This window comes from Halichoerus grypus, chromosome 5, assembly GCF_964656455.1.
Source record: "Halichoerus grypus chromosome 5, mHalGry1.hap1.1, whole genome shotgun sequence".
Lineage (NCBI taxonomy): Eukaryota > Metazoa > Chordata > Mammalia > Carnivora > Phocidae > Halichoerus > Halichoerus grypus.
Window position 1 is genome coordinate 69,410,691 of NC_135716.1, and position 26,479 is coordinate 69,437,169.

Consider the following 26,479-nt stretch of genomic DNA (forward strand, 5'->3'; position numbering starts at 1 on the left):
AAAAAGAAAAAAACTGTACTGTATGAAGTTACAAGATGAAAAGCAAAAAGGTCCTTTCCCTTATAGTCAAACAGAAGAAAGATATGTGATCTTTCCTAAATAACATGGCTCCCCTATCTAGCTCTAAAATTCTATAGCTCTAAAATAGTAAACTTTTGGGGCGCCTTGGGTGGCTCAGTCAGCCAACTCTTAGTTAAGTGGCCAACTCTTGGCTTCGGCTCAGGTCATGATCTCAGGGTCCTGGGATCGAGCCCTGTAGCAGGCTCGTGCTCCGTGAGGAGTCCGCCTGTGGATTCTCTCTTTCCCTCTCCTGCTGCCCCCCCCCACCCCCACCATGCGCTCTCTCGCCAAATAAAATAATATAAATAAATCCTAAAAAAAAAAAAAAAGTGGCAACAGTATTGAGTTGCACAACAAATGTTTCCAAAATTGTAAACCCCACATACTAAAAAACTGTGAATTACCTTCTTTGGCCACTTTTAAAAAACATCGCTACTGAATCAAACAAACTGCAACGATTCTTTTTATTTTCCTTTTGTGATGGTCTCACTTTGAAACATGAAGTTATATTTTAAAGAAAAAAAAACAGATTAGGATAAAGAAAACACTAAAAATATCGTAAGTGGTATGGCCCTCACAAACCAACGGAGTTCAAAACTACCACTGGAACTGTTCCACAGGAACCTGTTTACCGAACAAAAGCATAATGTCATCACTGAGTATAGGGGAGGACACCATGAAAATACAGGAAGATGTTGGTAAAAACAATGGGGTAAAATGGATCGCCAAATTGTGGTTAACAGCTGTAAGTTTCAGTTTATATTTGATAAAGTCAAGACTTACTATATAAAGGAGTATGTATAATTCTTGGATGCTAGAGGAAATACTCGCGAACCTCCCTAAGAACACAGAACAGGATGCCAACGTAACCTCTGACACTTGAAGTTTCCAAATCTAAGAGATGATTTCACCTTGGTTAAAAGTGGGAAGAAATTAAACAGTGAGAGAGTTGGTATTTTACATATAGTACCCCATTTCCTAGAGAGTAAATTAAAAATAAATATAGTAGTGTGATAGCGATTTCCTCCCCCTAACAAAAATATTATGAATTCTTGTTTGCTTTATAGGGATTCTAATAAACTGATTTTTAAGCCATGATATATAATGTTCTGTTTCACAAAATAAGGAAAAGTTTTTCTACTTTGAGGTGAAAAGTTGAAAGTGGGGGAGAAATTCCAAGAGCTCATTTCAACGAACCACATTAGCAATAGTTGTAATAAAATACTTAACTTTCATCAGAGATTTACCACATGCCACACACTGTGCTAAAAACTTGACAGCCACTATCTCATTTAACCCCCATAATGATCTGGAGCCACTGGTACTTGTTATCCTCAGGAAACAAGTTTAGAGACACTAAGTACCCAATTTTCTGAGTAGGCACAAAATGGGAAGAGTGAGATTCAGCTGCAGTTCCCACGCATGCGAAGCCCACGGTCCTCACAAGTCTGCGCGCCTGACTCGCCAGCGCCCCCTCTGGCAGCAGTGACCAGGAGCACCCTGGCCAACCGCCCAGTGTGTGGCCCACCGGCCAGCAGAGGCGCGAGGTGCTCTGTGCTGAAAACATGAAAACACAAAATGAAGCAAGTAAACAGACACCTCTTCCCATTAACCCACTCTTGAAGCCAAACTTATATTTAATATGAAATACTACTCTAGCATGCCACATGGCATGGCATTAAAAGGATTCTCACTCAAAGGGCACCTGGGTGGCCCAGTCAGTAGAGCTTCCGACTCTTGGTTTCGGCTGGGGTCGTGATCTTGGGGTCATGGGATCAGGTCCTGTGTCAGGCTCCGCACCTGACTAGGAGTCTGCTTGGGATTCTCTCTCCCTCTCCCTTTGCCGTTCCCCTCACACACACACCTCCCCCAAATAAATAAATCTTTTTTACAAAGGGGGGGGATTCTCACTAAAGTCTTCAATGAGGGAACCTTATTAAAACTGATCTTACAATCTGGCCTTTTTTTGCTCTATGACTGCCTGGTCTCTTAGTTTTTTGTTCTGTTTTGCTCTTTCCCTTCACCAATGATACCCCAGCTTAGAGAACTTACTTATATGTAAATACTGGTTTTTAACTTTCTTGCAAACACTAAAGCTGTGAGTTTTAAGCTCAGCTCTAGGACAGCCTTTTTCCAAAATCAGGCTCTGGAGTATTTCTTTCCCTCAGTTGTCTGCTACCACTGTTTCAGAGTAAGAGGAACAGCTGATTGAATCAGAGGTCGGGCTATATAAGACACGGAGCACCCAGCATGGGGGATGTGTGTGCTCCCTTAACAGGCCTCATTGTTTAGGGGAATACAGCTAAAGTGAAAGGGGAAAGCATCCAGAGGAAAAGCTGATAAAAATGAAATACTACTTAACTCCTTCTAAATCATCAAACTTCTTCCCTAAAGAACTCTCACTTGTCTCCTTTAATCCACGGTATGCCTCCATGCATTTCAACAGCTCTCTTTGTGAAAATGTCTTTGCAATATCTGAGCAGCCAGAAATGGAGTTAGCTTAGTAATGGACCAATTGAAAGCAACGTCAGCACATCCTACTTGGTGACTGCCCCAGTTCCACTTCTGCCTGTGGTTACTGACAGATGATCTGTAGATTTACAGCTATGAATACAGAGAATGGAGAGTAACATTAAAATGTCAAGACTGAGGTAAATTCTCCATTAGTCCCCACTGTCCATTTCTGTCAACTTCCACAGTGGTATTAAAGTTTAGCCATCTCTTCACGCTGACATTTTGAGGTGGCTGTAACATTAACAGTGAAAACAAACACATCATAACTAATCCCACAATTTTATATGATTGCTTTTTTAAGTTAAAGAGAACGTTCAAGCTGTTAAGAGTCCACGAAGAAGCATGATCTAAAAACTGTACTTTACTTTCAAATATTCCTATATTCAATAAGAACTTCAAGTCCATGCATGGCCCCTTCATTAAGAAGTTCAGAAATACAACTTCAAAAAAAGTTCCGGGGAAAGGGTGATCTAAAAGTCCTTGCCTATTCACTAGCTGAGAAATCCACCCTGCCGTGTTCCCAGCTCTTCCTGATAAGCAAGAAGCGGAGACTCCACAGCCCACCCAATGGCTGAGGGAGGGATTTCTACCCCAGAGCTGCTCCAGCCTACCCAGGAAGAGACAGGAAGGGCACACGCTAAGTTAGAACACCATTCAAGAAACTCTCAGCAAAGCTTCCAACATCACTACATGCTCGATACTCTCCAACTCTCCACCCATGCCCAAAACAACACAGCTCTCAAGATTAACACCTCTTATTTCAAATTAAAACAAATTTTTTTTTGCCTTCACAGTTAGCATTAAAGTCTAAGAATTCTCCTGAAATCGGTGGTAATTACTTAGAATTAAAATTAAACGTAGAAAACAGTGGAGAACAGCCTAAACACACTATAAAGCAGAACAGGTAATATGCTCTTCATAAAGGGGAATCAAAATGGCATGTTTCCTTTGAATAACTGGCTGGGTGGTGATTTTAATGCAATCATTAAAATAAGACATAGGGAGGGGCGCCTGGGTGGCTCAGTTAAGTGTTCAACTCTTGGTTTCGGCTCAGGTCATAATCTCAAGGTTGTGGGATTGAGACTGAGCCCCACAACGGGCTCTGTACTCAGCAAGGAGCCTGCTTTTCCTCTCCCTCTGCCGCGCCCCACCTCTGTTTGCGCATGCACACACTTTCTCTCCCTCCTTCTCAAATAAATACATAAATAAACAAATAAATTCTTTAAAATAAGATGGCCTTACCTGGCCATCTCTCTCACCACCCAATCAAACCAGGAAAAAAGCAAGCAGGATAATGAGTGTCTCTGTATCTATGTTGACTTTTAACTTTTTTAAATGGTGCCAACTTCTTGGCATTTTCCCAGCTTCCTTTAACTTCTCCACTGGCACCACTCCTAGTGTCATGCCCCGGTCCCTAGAAGGCTCTCCTACATTTCTCACACTAAGCAAAAAAAAAAAGTGAAACCTCACTCACGGTGATGCACCATCACCTACTAAAGTTTTGCAAGGCAAAAGCACAAGTTTGCTGCTGACTTCCTTCACTGATAAAGGAACTATATTCAGTAACAAAGGAAGAATGAGGGCCCCCTCTCCGTGGTTACTTAGAGACTACTGATAGATTGACAGCTGTAACTACAGCAAATGGAGAATAATATTAAGATGTCAAGATTAAGGTAAATTCTTCAAGTTAGGTCTAGCAATGCTTTTCCCCTAATTGTCCCCCTGACCCACTTCCCAATTTTCCTTCCCCAGCTAACTATTGCTCCACAGTGCCAGAAATGGCCTTTCTGGGTGGCTGTTAAGATGAAGAAGAAAAAAGCAGCAGAGAAGAAAAAGGTGAGAGGAAAAGGAAGGGAGGCACGCGTAAGAGTAAAGACGAGGGCTTACTCCCTTATCCTTGGAGAACCAATTTCATAAATAAGCATTAGTGATGGAGAGGGAGATGGAAAGGGAGAACCTGAGTTTGCGGGGGACGGCATTAACTACTACAAGTATCCAAAAACCACTTGAAACTAAAGTCTTGGAAATAGTTATAATCCACTTTCAGAGAAACTCACTACTTCTTCCTACAAGAAAGTAGAAAGACATTCAGACAGCATTCTTTGAAATCCGAACAAATGAAATTTCACTTCAGTGATCTATCTTTTCATGAACTGATGAGGATACTATGCACGCATGCACGCACACAACACTACATGAATTAAAAAAAATGCTACTTTCCCAACCTCACGATGAGGGTGCTAACACCTGCGGTGAAGTTTACTGTCATAATTCAACAGTTTAAAATTCATTTATATGTGCACAGACTTATTTATACTCCGAGTTGTTTTCAAAAGGAATTTGAAGCAACCACCACTGAAAGAGTCCAGCCCTGTGCTCTTCAATTCGGCAGCCACCAGCCACGCGGGGTTCCTGGTCTGCCTTCGACGGCGATCCAAGTACAGATCGACTGCAATGAGAAATGTGTGTAAAACACACACTAGATTTCAAGTACTTGTGTAAAATATCTAATTAGTAATTTTATACCGATTATGTATTGGAATAATATCTTATATTGGGTTAATTAAACATATTACTAAAATTAATTTTACTAGTTCTTTTTTTTTTTTTTTTTTAATGTGACTATGGGAAAATTTAAAATAACACATGTGGCTTACATCCACAACTCCCACTACATTTCAATTGGACAGCACTGGTCTAGAATATAGTTGGTACCTGAAGAAATGACAACCAGAAGATTATACCTAAATAACAAAATTCCCTGTCCATCTCAGTGAAGGCCTTTTATCTCCTCCCTGCCTTCTCCCACATCGCCAATCTCTGTCCTTCATAGAGTGCTTAGCACATAACACTCAATAAATATTTCTTTAATGGAGTTGAATGAAAACAACAAGGTTAAATGAAAACAACAAGGTTAAAATGCAGTACCTAAAAGTGACTTCTTAAAGGTTAAGAAAATTCATAGGCTGCTTAGGACACTTAGCCAATGGTTAATATCCAGGTTTCAAAAGTAATTTAAAAAACTAACCCCTTGTTACCTTCACAATATTTTTGACACTTACAGAAAACAATACCCTTTTACAAAATAAAAGCCACTAGGAGACAAGGCTACCGTTTAGTATGCGGCTCATTTCATGCTTTCAGACAGTGGGGTGAAAGGACAGATAGGGCAGAATTTTTTCCTGTGCTTTAACTCTACACTTGGTATTTTCCATTTTAACCCACCGAATCTCTGACCTCTGGGATAAACCAGCTATGCTGACGGAAGACGCGGGGAGGTTCTCATTAAGCTGCAGCATATACAAATTGCAACAGAAGAAATACCTAACAGTCTTCACCCAACAACAGGCTGCTGAGAGCACCAGATCGACCAGTAAAGTCAAGGGCAGTCAAGGACGGGTGGCTTGCTGTAACCAACGTATCATGAAGAAAGAACCAACAAGCCACCAGCACGTGGGCAAAGCGGCGACCCCCCTGACTTCCCTCCCTCCGTGAAGCATGGTGGGGCAGCCTGTTCCACCAAGGTCTTCACTATGGCTGCCTGTTCTCTGAACGTGGCTACACTTAGAACAGGCCCTGAATGCCACTGAGGTCAAAGGTGGGTTTTCCCCTTAGATATATTTTGTTTTCCCCATCTCCACTAGACTTCTATGGGGGTATGAAAGCATAACTTTGTCAAGAATAATATTCAAAGAGATACATCTACTCTCTATTAAAAAGGCCCCTTTCTCTACTTCTGATCACAATTTGCATAAGTGAGGCTTGAGATGCATGGCCACATTTTCCATAAAATTTATTTAGTAGTTGCCAAATTACTCTGCTCATGTCTGGAATTCTGTATTTACTGGGTGAATTGAGAGAATTTCAGTAGAATAGGCACTCTACTTGAAATTAACCAGGAAAAGGTTTTCCCAGAAAGGCTGTCTTTTGAAGATATTTATAAGATGTCATGGAAAGACAGAGAACCAGAAAAGTTACAACCACTGATTCTCCTAGGTGTTTTTCCTTTTTTTTTTTTTTTGGATCTCCTGGGGAAAAACTAGGACACAGAAATTATTACCCATCACCTCAATCTTAGAGGTCCTTTAAAAATTTTTTCTGCTTCTGTTTCCTTGATCATGACAGTATTTCAGGCCCACATTAATGAAAAGGGTACAAATATATTCAAAGTATAATTATTCTAAAGATACAACATTGCAGATTCTAAATTCCACCAGAAGTTGCCCCCCGGCCCCGAGCAAAATCTGTGGATAGAGATACCTATGTCTTGTGCAGTAGCAGAACTTATTCAGAAACTCAGGGATCTGCCTATAACTTGAAGGACAATCCACTTAACCAGTCTTTTTTAGATAAGCTCTTCAAATGAACAAAACGATGTTCTCCTTCTAGGTGGTTCTCACCCACAGCCACCATGCACTGATAAACATTCCATTCTCTGCTCTCTTCCCACCCTGACGTGCTGCAGAGCACCCCAGTGGTGCCGTGTCACTGCCAAAAACCTCCCAGTGCACCCCATGGACAAAGAACCTGCCCACAAGGAGACCACACAGCTTCCTCTCCCACACCCCAGCCCCTACATCTCAATAACACTGGGGCATTAGGAGGTCCCGTCTTTACGCTCATTATTTCCTAAGCCTTAAACTCTTCCCCCTCCCCCTTTCACCCAGCCTCCCCTCAACCTGGACTGATCCCTCACATCTCAGTGAAGCCATCACTTCCCCTAGCTCACCCTCCCAGACCCCCAACTGCACCCCCACCAAGAGTGGATTGGGAGCTATTTCCAAAGCACACAGTGCTTATTCCTGTGGTGTGCTTTCCATGGCAGATGCTTGCCTACACCATCCACCCACCGCTCCCAGCCCTGCCCCCCACCGCCGCCCCAAACAAGCTGTTTCTATCTCTCCCAAAGCATAGTGTTATAGGAGCCTCAGTATCTGGTAACTGGTCCCTAAAACCACGGAAACAAAGGCAAACAACTCTGACTATAGTTAACATTGAAATAAGTGTTTTAAGTTATTTTTTAAACTTTGCAACAAGCAATTCTGAGCATTGGCCCAATGATAATACAACATTTTTGAGTCCCCACCATGTATCTGACACCACGTTAAATATTAAAAGATATTACTGCTAGTCTCACTATGCCTCTAACCAGGGAGGTAAATCTACCCTCATTTTACTTTTTTTAAAGATTTTATTTATTTATTTATTTTACAGAGAGAGCAAGAGAGTGAGTAGGGGGAGGAGGAGGAGGAGAGAATCTCAAGCAGACTCCAAGCTGCACACAGAATCCGACACAGGGCTGGATCCCATGACCCTGAGATCATGACCTGAACCGAAATCAAGAGTTGGACACTCAACCGACTGAGCCACCCAGACGCCCCAATCTATCCTCATTTTAAAGAGAAAAAAATCGAGGCCTGGAGGTTGAGTCACCTGCCAAGGTCACGGGGCCAGTGGTTGATGGTGCTTCCACTCAAAAGCTGCAGACTCCAAAGCCTGCACGCTTCTCTTCATGCTGGTGGCTCTGAGAGTGGGACTGGGGTTCTTGGGTCTGTAAGAGGTAATCGGCCTCTCACTCTCATTCTCTCTAAACAAATGTAAGTGGACTTTTGCAAAGGCTCATAACTTGCATGCAGACTCTATGCAGTGGCAGATGTTAGAATCCAACATTTGAGAAAATGTAAAACAATGTCTTTAATTTTTTTTTGTTTTAGAAAACAGTTATTTTTCATTTACAAATGTTACTGATGTTAACACATAATGGTTTATTATTTTTAAAGTTTATTTATCTATTTAAGTAATCTCTACATCCCATGTGGGACTCAAACTCACGACCCCGAAATCAAGAGTCACACAATCTTCCTACTAAGCTGCCCCAGTTTATAATTTTTAAATTATCAACAAATAAATATTTCAAACTGTCCTCAGTTTAAAGTTCTAAGACAATAAATATCAACACATATAACCCACGTACACGAAAGATCTTTGGAGTCCTCAATTTTTAAGCATGTAAATGGGTCTGAAATGAAAAGGTTCAGGAACCGATATCCTTCCTTATCATCCACTAAAAAGAAATATAAGCTAGGTTTTTTTCTTCCCCTGTAAACTTTATCAAATGATCAGGATAGTCTGGAGCTAGCACCAAAGAATGTGTCCACACTCCACAATGAACATTATGGTCCAATGAACTCTGGCCTTTCTAACATTTTCCTTTGCTGACTCTTCAACATAAAGTTAAATTTATCTTTAAAGATACTTCTGTGTGTCATATAATTTAGACAATATCTGTTCAGAGCCCACGAGACATTTAAAAAGCGTAACTTACATTTTTAAAACATGAAAAAATCAAGATAAAAAAGCCAACAGGCCTATCTGAATGTGATAATTCAGCAAATCACATCAATATTTCAACCTGATCTGGCGGTTTCCCTGCTACACAGCATGGTTTTGAACTACCATTCTATCATATATGAAATGCAAAATAATTTTAGTAGTTTTAAAGCAAAACATAATTAGATAGATATACTTGCTAGAGTAGAATGTGAGTCATTCACAGGGAGAGAGAGGTTTTTAGGATTACGTGATAGCATTTTGAATTACCCACATCATTATCCTCATCACACCTGTCAATATGGGCTAAAGGAGGGGAAATATTTGCACAAATCAAACTTAATTAAATTCAGTTTCATAACTAAGGCTGTATTTAATCATATTTAACCTGTTCCTTAAAAATAAAAGTAGCTTTACATTGTATTTACATGTGAGATGACATAATTATGAAGTAAGGTCTGTACTGGAGGAGACCAGAACTATAGCCTGGAGGAGAATGAACATGAGTACACGCCACCAGCTGGCAACATCCTAGGCACTTCGTATATATTAATTTCAACACCTTTTGCGATAGGTACTCTCTCTCTTATTTTACTGATGAAGAATCTGAGGTTCAGAGAGGTTAACTTGTCTGAGATCACCAAGCTAATAAGGAGCAGAGCTGAAATTCAAACACTTTTCTGACTATAAGAGTCAGAATCTCTTCATAAGACTTTACACCTCCCTAGTATTATTTTCAGAACTGAGTGCTTCAAAATCTGAAGAGGATGCAAAGTTAAGCAGAAATAAGAAGGCAAATACCACAAACAAAAAATTTTTAAGGGCAACTGAACTTAAATAAAAATCCCTCAAATGTACTTGTTTACATACATCCCTAAAACAGTTCTGAGTTTGTCTATAATGGCGTACTCAAGAATGTGGAGCTGGAGAAAAAGGGAACTACACGTCGTGTCCCCCAGAGTCTAGCACATACGAAGCCCTCCAATGTCGAGTGACTTGAAGGCCACATACTCGCATCCGTCCTCTGAAATGGCTATTGAGATGTTTTGTGCTCCTCAAACTAGGGAAAGCTGGAGGAGATCAACAATTCCCATCCAGAGATCGTATTACCACCACAGGGTATCTCCTTCAAACTGTGCTTGTCCTCCAGCGGAGTGAGAAGATGCTGGAACAAGGAGAAGTCAGAATCACTGCTCTGGAAACATCCCTCATCCAGTAAGACGCTTTCTGAGAAACCAGAAAAGAATAAATCCTGGAAACTAAGTCACATTCATTTCTGCCCTAGACACCACCCAGGCTGGCTGGCCTCAGGGACAGCACTTTCAGTCAGTTCTGGAGAGGGGCATCTTGCCTTGAGATTGATATAAGGAAAAACAAATTAGCAGGGTTTGATCTTCTCCACTGACTCCTTTGCACCTGTTTTCCCCGAGGCCCTCTGCTCCCAGCCTCTTGTCAGACTGGCTTTCTCACCTCCCCCTTCACTTGGTCCGGGAACCACAGGGCTCACAAGCCCCTTCCCACAGGCTACAGGTTGGGCGTCTGCTCCCAGAGGAGACAGGGAGCAGCTCTCTCCCGGGCAGCTCCCACTGACCTCGGGGGTCCTGCTGAGAATATCCCAGTGTGCCAAACCTCTGGGGGCAGCTTCCCCCAAAACCCCTACGTACCCTTGTGTCCTGGGTCCCCAGGAGACTTTCCTGATCTCCACTCTCCCGCTCCCACCAGGGCTGAGGCTTCGGAGTCTCTGTTCTAAATGCCTCTCCACCTGGGCTACCCCACACAGATTTGTTTCCTGACCAAACCTTTCTACACTTACATTGCTTTAATCCCTTCTGTTTCCACTCCCCAATCCCTGGTCCAAACTCTCCTTATGGGCCTGGACCACAGGATGGCAGTTTAATTTCTGGTCTTCCAGGCTTCTGTGGACTGTCTAATCAATATCCCAAGCTCCCCCACAGAAGTCTGAATTCCTTAAAACTGAATGCAAGACCTCCACCATCTGGCGTGCCCCATGGCAAGCTCAAGGTCCCATGCCCCCGAGTCATTTACCGAGTCATCCCCAAACCAGAAATGCCATCCTCAGCTCACTGTCCCTGGCTAAGTCCTAGCCAAATGCCAAGCACCCACATCCCCAGGTATTTCCTGTCTCTGGACACTTGTCACATAACCACGTGGAGTCTTTCAGTGGGCTTCTCTTTCCACTCATTGGTCATGTTTTCCCTCACCGATTCTAAGTTCATTAAGAACAGCTCTAAAATCGCCTCCTGTGCCATCCAAACTCAAGTGGCAATCACGGTGGAAGATCCATACCTATTTTTGAATAGCACTCAGAATAATCTGTACATATATAGACATTAATGTATTTTTCCTAGACCTAGGGCACAAACACCAACGTTTATAATGGAAGGACATCTCTGTGAATACAAGAGCTTGAAACTTAAATGTCTGCGTATAAACTCGGTAGGATAACGAAAATGCCAGCTTACAAAAAGGAAGACTCCTGTTGTGGCGCCGGGTACCCAAATCTCTTAGAGACCAAACGTTTTCTGCAGATTAACGTTGACTATGATTTTCTACACTTTGCAACTTAAGTTCACACTAGCATCCAATAGCTGGTAAAATAAATATTACAGAAGAACACATTTTGAAGCTTCCCAAGGGAAAAAAAAATCATAATTTTCTAAAAGAGGTGGGAGGGACTGCCACAAACATGGAAAACTTTGCTGGAAACCACGTTTCGGTGTGTTTTTAAACCAGAGAGAGAAAGAGAAAGAACAGGAGTCCAATGTCCCTGTCCCTGTTGGCACTGACAGGGTGACAACTCTTGCAGGCAGGGCCCCAGGGTTAGTTATCCATGACACGTCAACAGCACCTACCGCAATCCCTGGGACAGAAGGATTCAAGACCGTTCTGAATCGCTGAATAAACGCGTAAGCCAGTAAGTGAGAGACTCATAGAAAAAAAGCGAGATTCCGGTGCAGCTTACAGGATAAAAATTAAGGAACTCGTAACGAAACAGCTTTCCGTGAAATTCAAAGGAAAAATCGATTAGAGAAGTTTACCGTCTTGCACTTTCTACTGTGAGGCCGGCAGGATCCGAGTTCCCTTACCTGAGGCACAGGCACTTTCTGCGGGGTGTTCTGGGGTGATGGATGGAGCTGTGCCCAAGGCTGGTGATGCGGGTGTGGGGGTGACGACTGGTGGTGCAAGCCCGGGTGGGGCTGCATCGGAGGGCAGGTTGGCAACTGCTGGAAAGACGGCTGCTGACCAGGATGCTGTTGGCCAGGCAGCAGTCGTTCCTGGATGGCTTGGGGATCTGCAAGGCCAACACCAGGACAACCATTTGGTCTCATGTGCCCGGCCAACTCCCTCGGTGCTGAGGACATGCCCATGAACGGACGAGACGGCTGCATGTTTCGGGGGCCCATGTTCCTCTGTCCAATTCCCATGGCACCGGGGGGCTGGTGAGACGGCTGAGGGTGGGGCATATTTGGATAACTGCCAACTTCCATTGGCATCCCAGCACTTCCGGGCCTGACCTGCGGAGGAGGGGTGCCTGCCGGATTACTCATCGCTTTCATGGGTGACATGGGAGGTGGAGAGGCGTAAGTTCCCTGAGGCTGTGAAGGATGCATAGTTTGTGTGTTCATTTGGTTAAGTGAGCCACTGGGGTGGATGGGCTGCTGGTGCATTAGTCCTTGACCACTGTTCGATGGGAATCCTACAGCATTGGGGTATCTTGGTACGGACTGATTCATTGGAGTATTATTTGTAAGGCCTAAATTTTGATTCATCCCTGTATTGTTAACTAATCCCTGATTTAGGTTACTGTAAGGATATCGAGAATACTGCCCTGAGTTGTTTATAGTAGGTGAGGGGACGGTCTGGCTCCGAGAACTAAAGGTAAGGGTCTGTGGCCTCACAGCCCCTTGCTGAGGAGGATTAGGGGAGAATCTGGGACTGTGGGCAACGGATTCTCCGTGGAGAGCAGTAGAGGGGTGGTGGTGGAACTGCTGCACCGGATGACGCAAGGAAGGCGCCATGCTGGGACTCTGCGGGGGCACGTGGGACAAGTGGCCGGGGCCCGACGTGGCAATGAAGGGACTGGCCTGATTGAGGCCCTCTTGGCCTTGGGAAAACTGGCTCATCCTCTGCTGTGGTTGACCGTGCTGCTGCATGGAAAAATCCCCACGTGCCATGTAGCTGCCCATCTGCTGCATGTGCTGAGGGTGGCCCTGCGTGGGGGGCCCCGACGGAGCGGGCTGGGGTGGCTGGGGCTGGGGCTGCTGCTGGTAGGGGGCCCGTATCTGGTCCGGCACCTGCACAGCCCGGGGGCCCCACATGGAGCCACTGTCCACGAAAGACTGCCCGTGCCTTTCGTTCTGCAGGCCAGGGTAGACGCCCATCTGACTGCCGCCACTGCCACCGTGGGGGACCTGAGGGACGGGAGGGGCGTGATACTGCGAGTGAGGAGACGCGAGCCCGTTCCCAGGGGCGCTGCTCATCATCCTGTTTGGCTGATCCATCAGATGCATCTTTTGTTGTTCGTACTGATTATAGTGGTCGAAATGGGTCAGCTTTGTTTGATTTTGATTAGTGGAGGGATGATGAAGGGATGGCTGCAAGGAGGCAAAGCCTTGGTCTATCGGCATTTGCTGACCCATGGGGTTCACCGGATTTTCAGGGTAACCACATTCTCCAAGGCCTTCAAGGCCTTCACTGAAAATATTCCCATCCTCGCCAAAAAGACTCATCATTCCTGGATCCGCCATCTTCTTCCAACACACGGCTCCTCCAAACTACAGCTCAGGAGCTTGTCTGTGCTTCACCTCACTGAGGTGTTTGTCCTCAAAGCCTATAATCCTTAACTAATCTTCTTCATGTCATTCCGTATTTCGTTAATTCTCTTGGACCCTGCAGTGTCAGGCAAAGTCTGGATAGAGGTCCTAGAAGAGAGTGGGAGGTGGGGGGGGGGGGGAGGGGGGAAGAAAACAAAGAATTAGGAACAAATGATAAAAACTGCCAGTATTTTACGCATTTGAATTTGGTTTCCATCAACAATACTAATCTAGCCCCCTCGCTGAGCTGTGTTTTATAAATCTAGTTCACTTTCAGAGAAACTCATTAGCTTCTACCAGAAGCATTATTATGATCGGTTACTTAGAAAGCAAGCAAAACACTAACCTTAACCTTAAATTAATCCATTCACTACACTTCCTAGCGCTCCATTCTTGGACGGAACAGAACAAAAGAACACAACATGGAGCAACAGCAGCTGCCACAGCAGGCTAGCAGATGCAGGACTACAGCCGAGCAGCCCATCTGCTGAACGGACGCCCTGGAGATGCTCTGGTTCCCAGCAGCCCGCCCTCAACCTTATTCCCCTGAGCAGGGTAATCAGAGGGGCAGCCGCGGCACCGAGGGCTGTGAAAAGCTCAACTTAGTCAAACTGACTAGGGGATTACACAAATACCAAAATCTGCCATTTCGTACAAATTAGATATTTACGGCCCACATACCACTATGTAACAGCAACAGAGGGGTCAAACAAGAACGTGTCCACAACGATGTTCCAACGAGGGAGCATCCATAATGACGGTGGAAAGCAAGCTCGCAAACAGTGTAATAAATTCATGACTCCATTACGTTTAATGGCAGGAATATACAAGAGTCAGAAAGAGGTCAGAATAAAAGCTTTCATTCTCCAAGAAGGCCGATTTCACACATGGCTCTGGGCCCACCGTGTCCCCAGTCTGTGCTGCCGGCTGAGAGGTCTGATCACAGGTCATGGTTCCCCAGCAGGTGCCGGACCCTGGGGATGGACCCAGAGCCCACGTGACCACTCAGAGAGACTCTAGCTGGATGGACAGTTGCTAGAAGATGACTATTCTCATCAGAAGAAACCGAAAACTTTCCCCCAAACTGGCCAAAACTGAAAATTACTTTAATGGAACAAAGTTCAAAATATCCATGCAGGCTTCACCCTTGCCTTCCCCTCTTCTAGGACAAGACAGGACGAGAGCCTGTAGGGAGAAAAGCCCATCCGTCAGCATCCTGTGTTTACAGCACCAGGTATCTTCTACCTACGGCTCTGCATTTTATTCAAACAGCTCCTAACAGATTTTGCGCGTCTGATTAAAATAACCAGTTTAAAGAATGCTTCACCCATCAAAACAGGAAAGCCTTTTTGGCGAATGCTAATTAAATCAACAACCTAATAAAGAACTAATTCACATAGGAAAAATGTCCGAAATCTTAAACATCTTTGGAATTTAACTCATTTTTTCCCTCTTTCATAAGTACATGAAGCATTGTTTGATACTGCCCAACTTGAAAAAAGCAGTATCTTGTTGAAGAATTTCAAGAGTGATGTTAGAAACAGGCTCAGTCATAAATTCTACTGACACACTTCCGCAGCAGCATGGGAAGAAACAATGGGCAACCAGCACTGCTGAGAACTTTCCAGTACGAGAGAGAGAAAACCCAGTTCCTGTCTGTCCTGCTCTAACATATTCCTAACAAGGGGAGAATTTTGCTTACAGGAAATGTAAACAACATTCCTGTTCACTGTCAGAAGCACAGACAGAACACCTGAGAAGGTCTCCGGGTCCGTAGTTTTCAGGTGACAGCTGTCAGCTGAAGTCAAAGGTCTCCTCACTCCACCGCTAACTGCCATGAATTTTCTGATCGACTTTCTCCAAAACAGAGGTCAGAAGGGTGAAAATAAGGTGAGCATGAAAGCCATTTTATTTACCGACATGCTGCTTTACTACACAACCACTTTCGAATCCAAAATAAAGAGAAGCAGAAACCTGCAGTGCCAAGTGCAACAAATATTCATAAACTGAATTTACTCCTCAACAGCCTAAGCAGTCGGTCTTCATTTATTCAAGACTCATTCCAGCTTTCAAGGAAATAAATACTAGAATGGACTTGATAATGGCTGAAACTAGACGTGCAGACTACCCACTTACCAAAATAACCTTTCAAATTAGCTTAAGGGAAGTAATGTCCACTCCTATGGACGGATGGCCTTGTTCTTACAGGCAGCTTCACCCTTCCTGGGTCCCCCACGCGTCCCGGGAGGCAATGCTACTGACTGCATGGGGTTCCCAACCAGCTCTGGGGAGCAAGCAGCCGGGGACGGGGTGGGGTGGGAAGTGGCCTGGTCCGCTGAGCCTGGAGCAGCAGTGGTGGAGTTGACGCTGACTCTGTATCCACTTGAGGCTGAGCGGAAAGAGGAAAAAGAACTTGCCTACAGGCATGGGGAGGGACGAAACAGAACCCTCATGGAGAGCAATCCTACCTGACGCATAGGCTTCCAGTTAGCCAATCTTTGCGACTGAGACTCACTCCATTTCCCAGCAGCAGGAGAGATGACGGCATTACCTGGTATCGGGTAAGCGCACCACCCACCACAACTGAGACCACCGTCAGGTGAGCTCGGGGCAGAGGAGTTCAACAACTATGGCTTTAGCCTGTCATTAGTGACTGCTCCCACTCGCCTGGACAGCCACCACCGCCCTCCTGCCCCTTTTCTGACCTCAAGACTTGGCTGGCGACTATGCTAGGAATCCATCTGGTAGCTGGATTTCATATTTCTGATCTGAGCTAATCTAATTAATTTATTTTGGTCTTTTTTAATTTGATCAAGTCCATTTGAATACCCACTTTCCCAAGTCACAGCTGCAACATATAATTTTGTTTCTATCAAAGATATTCATTTAAAACTCCTTTTTGGAGGTTGGCCCCTTCTCTACATTCAGTATCTACATTTTCTATGTCTAGATAGATCCCCTGTTCAATGAGCCATCAAATGAGAACCATAGATGTCACTTTAAATATTGTAGTAGCCATGTTTTAAAAGTAACCAAAAAAGAGTGAAATTAATTTTAATAATAAATTTTATTTAACCCAATATGTGCAAAATATTATCACTTCAACATGTAATCAACATTAAAAAATGGATGAGACTGTTTACACCTTTTGGTACTGCATCTTTGAACCGCAGTATGTATTTTACACTCGCAGCACATCTCAATTTCTACTGGCCACATTTCAAGGAAAAAATGTGCACGTCGGGGTAGTGGCTACCACTCTGGACAGCACAGTTACAGATTATTAAAAAGAAGACTAGAAATACAAGTTGTCAGTGGTTCTCAAATAATTCTGATAATTATCACTTGGATAATAAATATTCAAGTTGTCTTTATGTCTGATTTGGCTTTAAGTAAAAATCAAGCTAAATCTCAAATCACACTTACTTATTCAAAATACATGGACTGAGTACCTACAATGATCCAAGCACTGGTCTAGGTACTAGAGATATATCAGCGAATAAAAACAAACAAAATTCCCTTTATCTTCATGGAGATCATCTGTAAATGATGAACCTTAAAGAAGTAAGATTCGGAGGTTACAGTAATGAAAATTTAGGATACCATTTTACAAAATATTTCTTGGGAATTTATGATGACAAGTGTTTTAACTATGTGTGATATTATATAGTAAACAGTATGGAAACATACAGGGAAGACATAATAATGTAAGTTTCAGCTGAGTGCCCTACCGGGCACTGGGTATTTCTGAGACAAGAATGACAGTGCAGAGGTGCATGTACGTCTGGAGGTGAGGAGAGGCCCAATGAGACAGGTCAACTAACAGAATCATCTACACTGCAACAGAGAGCTCACTGTGAAACCAATCATGAAAATCTGAGAATTAGTAAGGACTCTGGAGACCTTCTAAGCCAAACCCCTCTTCCTTTAACAGATTAAAAAACCCTTTTAGAGATTGAGGAGAAGTAAACATCTTCTAAAAAATACTTTCATGACGAACAATTCGCAAAGACGAAAGAGAAATGTATAGAAAAAATGGCAGCTTCCTAGTGAGAGCGAATTATTAAAGGCCTTAACTGGGGTCTGTTTTGTTCAGAGATTAAGTCACTAAACTGCTGAGACAAACAAATAGAAGAGAGTTTCCTTTCAAACAAATGTTTTGCATTATACTATCTGTAACTTTTAGGAAGCAAGCACCTATCAGCACCATATTGAGGCTCTTGGCTGATTTCGGGGGAAATGAGCAGGATGAAAACTGGGAGATCCAAAAAACAAGTAAACTGCACAAAGAGAATCAGGGATGAAAGCAACGGGCATACAACAAACCAAGATGAAAGAAATAAGTTGTGCAAAAATACACATTAATATCTTGAAGTGAATTTCTGACTTCCTCAAACTTACATAAACAATGCTTAATTCCATTGCTCTTCCCAAAGTAATACAGCATTTCTGCAGCCAAGTTTCGATGTGGTATCACAGTGACCTGGGAAACCAGCAAGGAGGTACATGAATACAAAACTTTCATATGCAAAATATTTTCCATAGTCCAGCCACTTTTTATCCAATTGTGTACGTAGAATGCCATCCAGAGGAAACTTTTTCATAAATATCCAACACATGTGGGCAAATGTGGAATCAAAGGATAACTGCCTTTTAGATGATGAAGACTGCTTTGTGTTCTACAGCTTGATTTGTAATTGTTCTCTGTAAGTTTCTCTCCTCCACCTCCAAAGAGCCTGAGGCACATAACATGACTGTGACAGTGACTCTTGGGATTGGGTAAAGCATGTATCAGTATTTCCACGGCAGTGTCTAGCAGCTGGAAAAACACATGTCACCCCCATGCAGTACAACCTGGGAAGACACCTCTCCATCATCAAGGTTACAAATCATATCAAAAGGGAGGAGGATCCATGAGCTGATGGGTGAACACACAAAAGATAAAGGACTCGGCACCGCTGAATATTCGTATTCACAGATCTGCTAGATCATGAGGCCTGTGGCCAATGATGCCCACTAATGGCCCCCAAGAGCCACTTGGAAAAGAGAAAAAGTCTACTCAGGCCAATACTCGCTGTGGGAGAAGGTATTATCCAATAGACAACGACCCAGATAAAGAATCAGGAAATGCCTCCAAGTCAGCAACATCAGTTGACCACAAGTCCATTCCACCATTTGCCTCGTGGACCAAATGGTGCCCTTCCTGAACCACCCATCCCCCACCCCGGGAAAGACCACATTTTCTTCCTCATTAGTATGTTCAGGCGGTACCAATATGCTATGGATGTGCTGTCCCACACAACAGCCATGAGCCACATGTTGTTATTTCAATTAATTAAAACTAAATAAAATTTAAAATTCAGGAGCTCAGTCACACAAGCTACATTTCAAGTGCTCACTGTGCATATATGCACAGTGCCTACATGGAACATTTCCATCACTGCAGAAACATCTATGGACAGCACTACTATATACTTCTTGTTAGAGATAACATTTTAGACAAAGACCATATAAGATAGTAGCAATTTTCTTTGATGAAAAATATTTTCTCCTGTTCAGAGTGTTATTTCAAAGCATTCTTTCAAAGGTCCATACCTACCCCTTGTGATGAAATTTATAGTGTTTGTTCCATTTAACACATTTTATGTTAACTGTATTTTCAACCTATAAAATTTCTCCTTTCTGTAATATCTCCCAACATATATTTCTATTTCTTAATAATTTTTATTATGTTAAAAATGAGTCTCAACTACACAAAATACTACACTTAAGAACAATTAATTTCAAAATCCTTTTCACTTATAATTGCCATATTACCATTGACCTTTAATAAAGTATTTGCAATCTTAATTATTACAACCAAGAATCTACATAACTATAGAGTAAGACCACTATTTTTCTTAGTAGCTTTGTATATTACTTTCAGTCACTATTTTATTGGAAGAAAAAAATATAGAAAAACAAAAAAGGATTTGAAGTCCTTCAAAAGATCTATGTTAGTCCAAGCACCATATGAAAAATAAAACCAAAAAAAAAAAAAAAGAGTAAGAATTGCATCTACAGTTAGCTTCCATTTATAACACTAGGTAACCCCCAAATTTGCTGATATGAATTGAAGTGATACATATTTTGTACAGGAAAAACTGCTCAGAATTGATGTTGTATAGAGTAATGCTATGCTTTACATCGGCATTCCCTATGGCAGCTAATACTAGATCCATCTGCCCCTCTGACCCAGCCAAACAATGGGAAATAACCCTCTATCCTTTCCATCATTCATTCATTTAAAAAATATTTAATGAGTGCCTACTTTGCGTAACGCATTTACCAGACACCGGGGACAGAGAGCTGAACAAAACAGCCATGTCCCCCATCCTGTGCAGCTTGCTGTTCTAATACACGCCCCTTGGATAGCCTGCATACTCCACCCACCAACCAACCTGCTAACTCAGCCTCCCAAATATCCCACCAGTCCACTTCTCCTCTCAGTTCACACAGCTCTGATGGAGTCAGGCCTTTGTGTGTTAGTCAAGGACAAAACATTAAAGGCTGGCTGTTTCTCCCAAGTCGGGTCTCAACAAGTTCACACAGCCGACTGAATGATCTTCCAAAACACAAAACACATCATCTTTCTCCCCTGATTAAAATCCTTAAAGGAGTTTCCGTGGCTTCCCATCAAGTCCAAATGCTCCAGCGTGGGGAAGGCACTTCATAATCAGATCCCTGTCAACCTCCATTCTAACCCCCCAAACTCCCCTCCCCCTGCCCCTGAAACAAGCACAAATAGCCGTCAAACAGAGGGAAGTTTACCAACAATCATCCATTCATTTCCTCACACCTTCCTTGCCTCCCCACCTGCCTCCTTACCCCCTCACCAGTGCAGTCTGGCGTCTTTTTCCTCTCAGTTCCTTTGTTACCAGCCACCTGGGGGAACTTCCTGACCCTCAGCCTTTCTCCTCCTCAGGCTGATTTTGAAGCCCTCCCTAGTATTTGCGCCACACTGGGGAAAGGGCTACAAAAACATCCAGCACTGTTGCTCTCCTCTGTTTGCCTTGCCATATGAAGGGGGTCCTGGGACCACGGGCACCTCCTGGGAGCTGGTGAGAGATGCAGAATCTTGGGATCCTAACCCAGACCCAGAATCTGCATTTTATTAACAAGCCCAGAATCTGCATTTTATTAACAAGCGCCCCTGTGGATTCCAGTGCAGATCTGGGAAGCTATGGTTCTCACTGCTCCTCAGTTAAAACGAGAATGAATAACCAACAACAAATAACTCATCCCAAAGAATTACAAAGTAATACAAAGATGTGCTATCTTACTCTTAAGGAAAGGTAGTCCTGGCATTCCTGACCAACAAAGAAACAATACTGATACTGACCTCATCCAAAGAATTATGAGTACTCCTTAGTGACAAATTTTAATCTGCAATGGTTTACAACGAGTGGACATTTAAAAGTGGCTTAATTTTAAAGATACATCCATCTGCTTGCCAATCATTTTACATGGCCCCTCCAAAAAATACAGTTAACATTGATATCTAATGCTATGTTACATAACACACTATTTCACAGGTTTCTTGCAGAAATCTTTCAGTTATTTCTACATAACTTTGAGAGTCTGTATATTCTGAGCTGCCTTTCAGATAAAGATGATTTTTTTTTCAATATAATGTTTCCATATAATCCAGGGGTGCCCTGCTGATCACAAACAATGGGGCCAATGTTTTCCTTCAAGGCAACTAATGAAACAGCACTCAGCTAACAGTTCATACCAAGTGCATGGCCACAACACTAATTTTTTTTTCTAAATTGGCCAAAAGGTACATACAGTCCTATACATAAGTTGTGCCACTAAACCACAAGAATCCTGGAAATCAATGTCCTTTAGAGAACAACCTTTATACCCTGCAATTCTACACTGAAATATCACTCTCTGAAATTAGCTCCTTCAAAGACTAGGCCCACTGAGAAGGCAGCCAGCAGACAGCTAACCTGCTTGTCCCACCACAAGACCTAAGAAGAACACGTCCAGGGTGACCTTTCCATACACAACTTCGCGTGGCCCAGCAATAGACCAGTATACACTCTAAAAGCACTTGGGAGTATTCGACATAACATGGCCAAAGAAATGAGGACAAACACCTATAAACATATCTGTATATGGTATATCCATATATGTAAACAAGATATGTATCTCCGTAAAATATGTGAAGCTACCCCAACTTTTTAATGCTATCTTAATTAATTTTATTACAGCAAGGAGGAAAGCAAACAGAGACAGGTCCAAAAATAGGTAAATGGAAATTTTTTTAGTGTAATTTATTTGGGACAGGGAAAAATTAAACTTCAGAAATGTATTTCAATCCACCTGGCAAGGATGTTTATTGGGCAGACTAATGGAAGAGTAATATAAATTTTACAAAATTTTGTGATTGCTGATACATCTTTCTTAATATTGTAAAATATCCTGGCATAGTTTAAACAAACAAAACATGGTTGATCCATAAAGGCAAATGATGTCACATGTTTATTAGCCTATTTAAAAATCGCCATTTGAAAATATATTTCCTTATTTACTCTATCTAGAACTATTTCAAGCAACTGACAATACACATACACACACCCCATCTGGTGATGTCAAGCCTACAGAAAGTGAGAAGAGAATAGAAGGAGGGAAGGAAGGAGCTGCCTAGGGCCACCCTCTGTCCAGGGGTATCCTAGTGATCACAAACCCCTAAAAAGCTGATCCTGAACCACTGAAAGATGCCACGGGGGGATACAGGCAACAATGCTGAGGGGCTAAAACAAAGGCAAACGGCCAACCGCTCTTGTAAGAACAGTTTTCTGTATACTTAACTACAGTTGTCATGGATTAACTGATCTGGCAATTTCCTACATTCTTTTGCATTTTCAAGGGTTCTAAAAAGCTGAAAGGGGGGTCTTGTCTCATCTTCTAGGGGGAGTGTAAAACTCCCAATTCTGTACCCAACTCTGCCTGGTTTGAAACGCAGGGAGAGGGAGGTTGTAGTGAACAGTGTTCTCGGATCCCTACTACTAACATTTTTTTCCTTAGAGGAGGGGGAAAAGAACCTTTGGCAATACCACAGCTGAAAATAATTTATCATTTTCTCTGCTAGAAGAGCGCACATGTGATGAGAAGCCTTATCCATCATGAACAAACCTGAGCTCAGACACAGGCAAAGTGTCAAGGACGAGGGCAGAGGCCACACGGTAACCTGGAAGGTTTTTTAAAGATGCTGTATTTCATGCAGAAGAGGAATACACAGGGACTTCGAAAAATCCAAATTTCTATCAGGGAAGCAAGCAATATAAAAGTGACACAGAACTATAAAGAAAGGCTGAGGAGGTGCTTGGAAGAGTGTTACAGAAAGTTACTTGGGAAAACTGCACATGATCTCAAAAAGGTAAATCTATAGGGGGGAAAAGGGAAGAAAACAAGTGTCACTTATCAGTAACTACATTAAATCTCTACTTCAAAAAAATTATATTTGACAAAGGAAATGGAACGAAGACTGGAATATATAATAAAGTTTCACATCTATTATATCATAATCATTCTGAATTATAACAAGGTTGGAAACCTTTTTTCTATGCCTATGACACTTACAAATGTGAGTAAGTTCTACAATGCCACCATCATCAAAACTATCTGATAACCAAAACTATTATCGAAAACTATTCTAGGGACGCCTGGGTGGCTCAGTCAGTTAGGCATCTGCCTCCGGCTCAGGTCATGACCCTGGGGTCCTGGGACCGAGTCCCGCATCGGGCTCCTTGCTCAGCTGGGGTCTGCTTCTCCTTCTGCCTGCCGCTCCCCCTACTTGTGCTCACTCTCTCTCTCTGACAAATAAAATTAAAAAAAAAATTTTTTTAAATATTCTAAAATATAACTACTGATAGTCAAAACTATTAATTTCATGCAGCTAAATAAGTCCAATACATCTTTTTTTTAAGATTTTATTTACTTGAAAGAGAGAGAAAGCAAGAGACAGAGCATGAGCAGAGGGGGAGGGGCAAAGGGAGAGGGAGAAGCAGAGTCCCCACTGAGCAGGAAGCCCCAGTGCAGTGGGGCTGGGTCCTATGACCCTGAGGTCATGATCTGAGCCAAAGGCAGACACTTAACCAACTGAGCCACCCAGATGCCCAAGTCTGATACATCTTTTAGCCAAGTTAAATGTCTTCATATTCGCATGTAATAAAAGACAACAGTTTTCTCCATAGACTCTCTATATTTAACTTTACGTTTTCCTGCATCCACAGCAAAGGCTCAACCCCAAACCAGCCCTTTTCCTCGTTACCCAGAAGTCTTCTGAGCTTCCTTCCCCAGTTAGCTGAGCAGTGTGGGCAAAATGAAATATCTTTTATACTATTCTAAGCAAATTAACTCATAACCCAAATCTGTTCCCCCCAATATTACAATACATTCTGCAACAAATTCCTCTATTATTTTACTGCAGCACCATACTATTCTATGTTGCTGAAAGCTGACTATAATAGCCACTTCTGCCTCAAATATTCCCCTAAAAGTCATTCAATTAACCAATTCTCACGTTAAGTAATTCTTACATGAGTGTACAAGTTTCCTGATATTAGGATATCGTTCTAACTGGCAGGGTAAACTTTATATTTCAGTTTGAAAAGGGATCCTACTGATGTAGTTGTAAATTTCTACCTTGTGTTCATTTTGATCAGAGATCAGTATTAAGATCACCTCGAGTGAGCAGGTAAAAGAGACTGTAACGTGTAAAAAGAAAAAAGGCAGAGTGAGAAGAGGAACTACTACCAGGTGAGACATTTATTTCACATAATGAGGATGATCAAGATGATTTAAGGCTACCGATGAGATCTTACCATTGAAATCCCCATACTGGGGAAGGAAGCTCAGAAGACTTCTGGGGGGACTGCTCAGTGGGGACTCTGCTTGGTTTAATCAAAAAATACAAAAAGAACAGACACCTATCTACGCACCTTTAAAATACAGAGCTTCCTAAGGCCTCAGACTGCTGCACCCACCCGCTGGTATGGTTTTTGCGAGTTAACTAGTATACATCATTTGCCAATAAAATTATGGTACAGGTAAGGAAATGAAAATAGTTAAGTTTCATCACAGATACTATACATCATACTACACCTACCCACACTGTTCATGTTCTCGCCCCCATATTCATTATGTCTCTAAATATACCAAAGTCCCATGCCCATTTCTCAGAAATAATTTGAAAATATTCACAATTTTTCCTCTAAAACAATTCTGCAGAACATAAAGGTTTTAGCCTAACCATGCTACCGAGGGTTCAGTGCCTTTAAAAACCAGTGGCTATGACAAACATATCTCAAATTTCTTAAAACAGCCTTAAAGATTCTGTACGTAAATCAGAGTGTCCCATTAAATAGAATACTGCCCTACACTACATCTTCCAGATTGCAATGTATACCTGGAAAGAGCATAAAGTGTTCTGGAAGACCACATATCTCACGTTCTACTTCAAAAGTAAACTCACAAGCCCTCTGTGTCTGCGTTGGACAGCTGTTAAGACCAGCGTTCCTTAGCACTAAAACTAAAATAAGGGAGATTAAAGACTGTTTCTCACCATGGTGAAGGGAATAGCTTTAAAATATCATTTGGTATTTCAAATTGTTTAGATCATCAGTATTCAAATAATTTTTATTGGCTGCATACAAACTTGGTAGTTAGCAGCTTTTAACCTATCAGAATCATTTATAACTTTTTTGTAGAATGAATTTAAGTTTTCTGTTACTTTAATTTTTTGATTTTGCATGTATCTTTTATTTGAATAAATGATGTTCTGTTGAAAGGTTAACTTGCAAATATATACATTTCAATATTTCTTTCATCATGAACCATTTTAAGTTCCATCAATATTTGCTAACCACCCAAATAACAAGTATCACTGAAAACTGTAAAATTATCTGGCATCCACAAACAATAAAATGTTTGAAATAAATTTTGATTGTTAATTTCACCTGGCCCCTTGGTTCACAGCTTATATTTAAGCATTTCAGATGTAAATCCAGTATAAAACAAGTAACCATGTGAATATGCTGAAAATAATAACTGCTTCCTGATGAATCAAAATCATGTTTTAATACAATTATTTTTCTGCATTATAATATTCTTCTGTCTTCATATAAATATACTTTGAGTTCTTGAGCTTGTTTTTGTGAATTTTTTCTGATCCCTCCAATACTATCAGCCAGTATTTTGTTGTTCTTGGGGAAAGTGTTTTGGTGGAGATAAGAACAGAATGCCGAGAAGCACAGGAACCCTCCCATTAGCCCCTGTAGCTATTTCAATGAAGTGAAATTACATGAAGTTTAAAATCCTCTTCTTCTGTCACAATAGCCACACGCAAGTGCTCGACAGCCACGCGTGGCAGTGGCTACTGAAGTGGATGCAGCGGATACAGAGCTCTGTTGAATTTCCACCACGGCAGGAAAACACGGGCGGTTCTGGTCTAGAGGACTCTGTCTAAGCAGAGATTCCGAGGGCAAGCAGGAGACCAGCAGACAGAGGGAAGCAGGAGGACGGAAAAATCCATTCCTGAGGCTTAGGGAAGCAGGATATACTCAGATATCTGCAAATACCTCAGTAAGTCTTAACTTAAGTGGAGGCTAGATCTTGAACGGCCTTTATAATTCATTCTGAATTCACGGAGAAGTCAAGTCACTCTCAAGTTTTTAAGCCATATGGTTTAG

The 26,479-nt window shown here is 42.3% G+C and overlaps 1 protein-coding gene across 5 annotated transcripts in view; it reads right to left on the bottom strand.

The window, feature by feature from the left end:
• The window catches only part of CHD7 (chromodomain helicase DNA binding protein 7), a 187,221-nt gene that overhangs the window by 112,044 nt on the left and 48,698 nt on the right, over positions 1 to 26,479 (bottom strand). For 2 of the 5 annotated variants that reach the window (XM_078072356.1, XM_078072354.1), the window contains exon 2: positions 11,964 to 13,847. The exons of 1 other annotated variant lie outside the window; for it this stretch is intronic. In XM_078072356.1, the coding sequence (XP_077928482.1) occupies positions 11,964 to 13,673 (1,710 nt within the window). In that variant the 5' untranslated portion in view covers positions 13,674 to 13,847. The remainder of the gene's footprint in view (positions 1 to 11,963; positions 13,848 to 26,479) is intronic. 2 more of the 5 variants (XM_078072355.1, XM_078072357.1) reach the window with 2 other exon arrangements.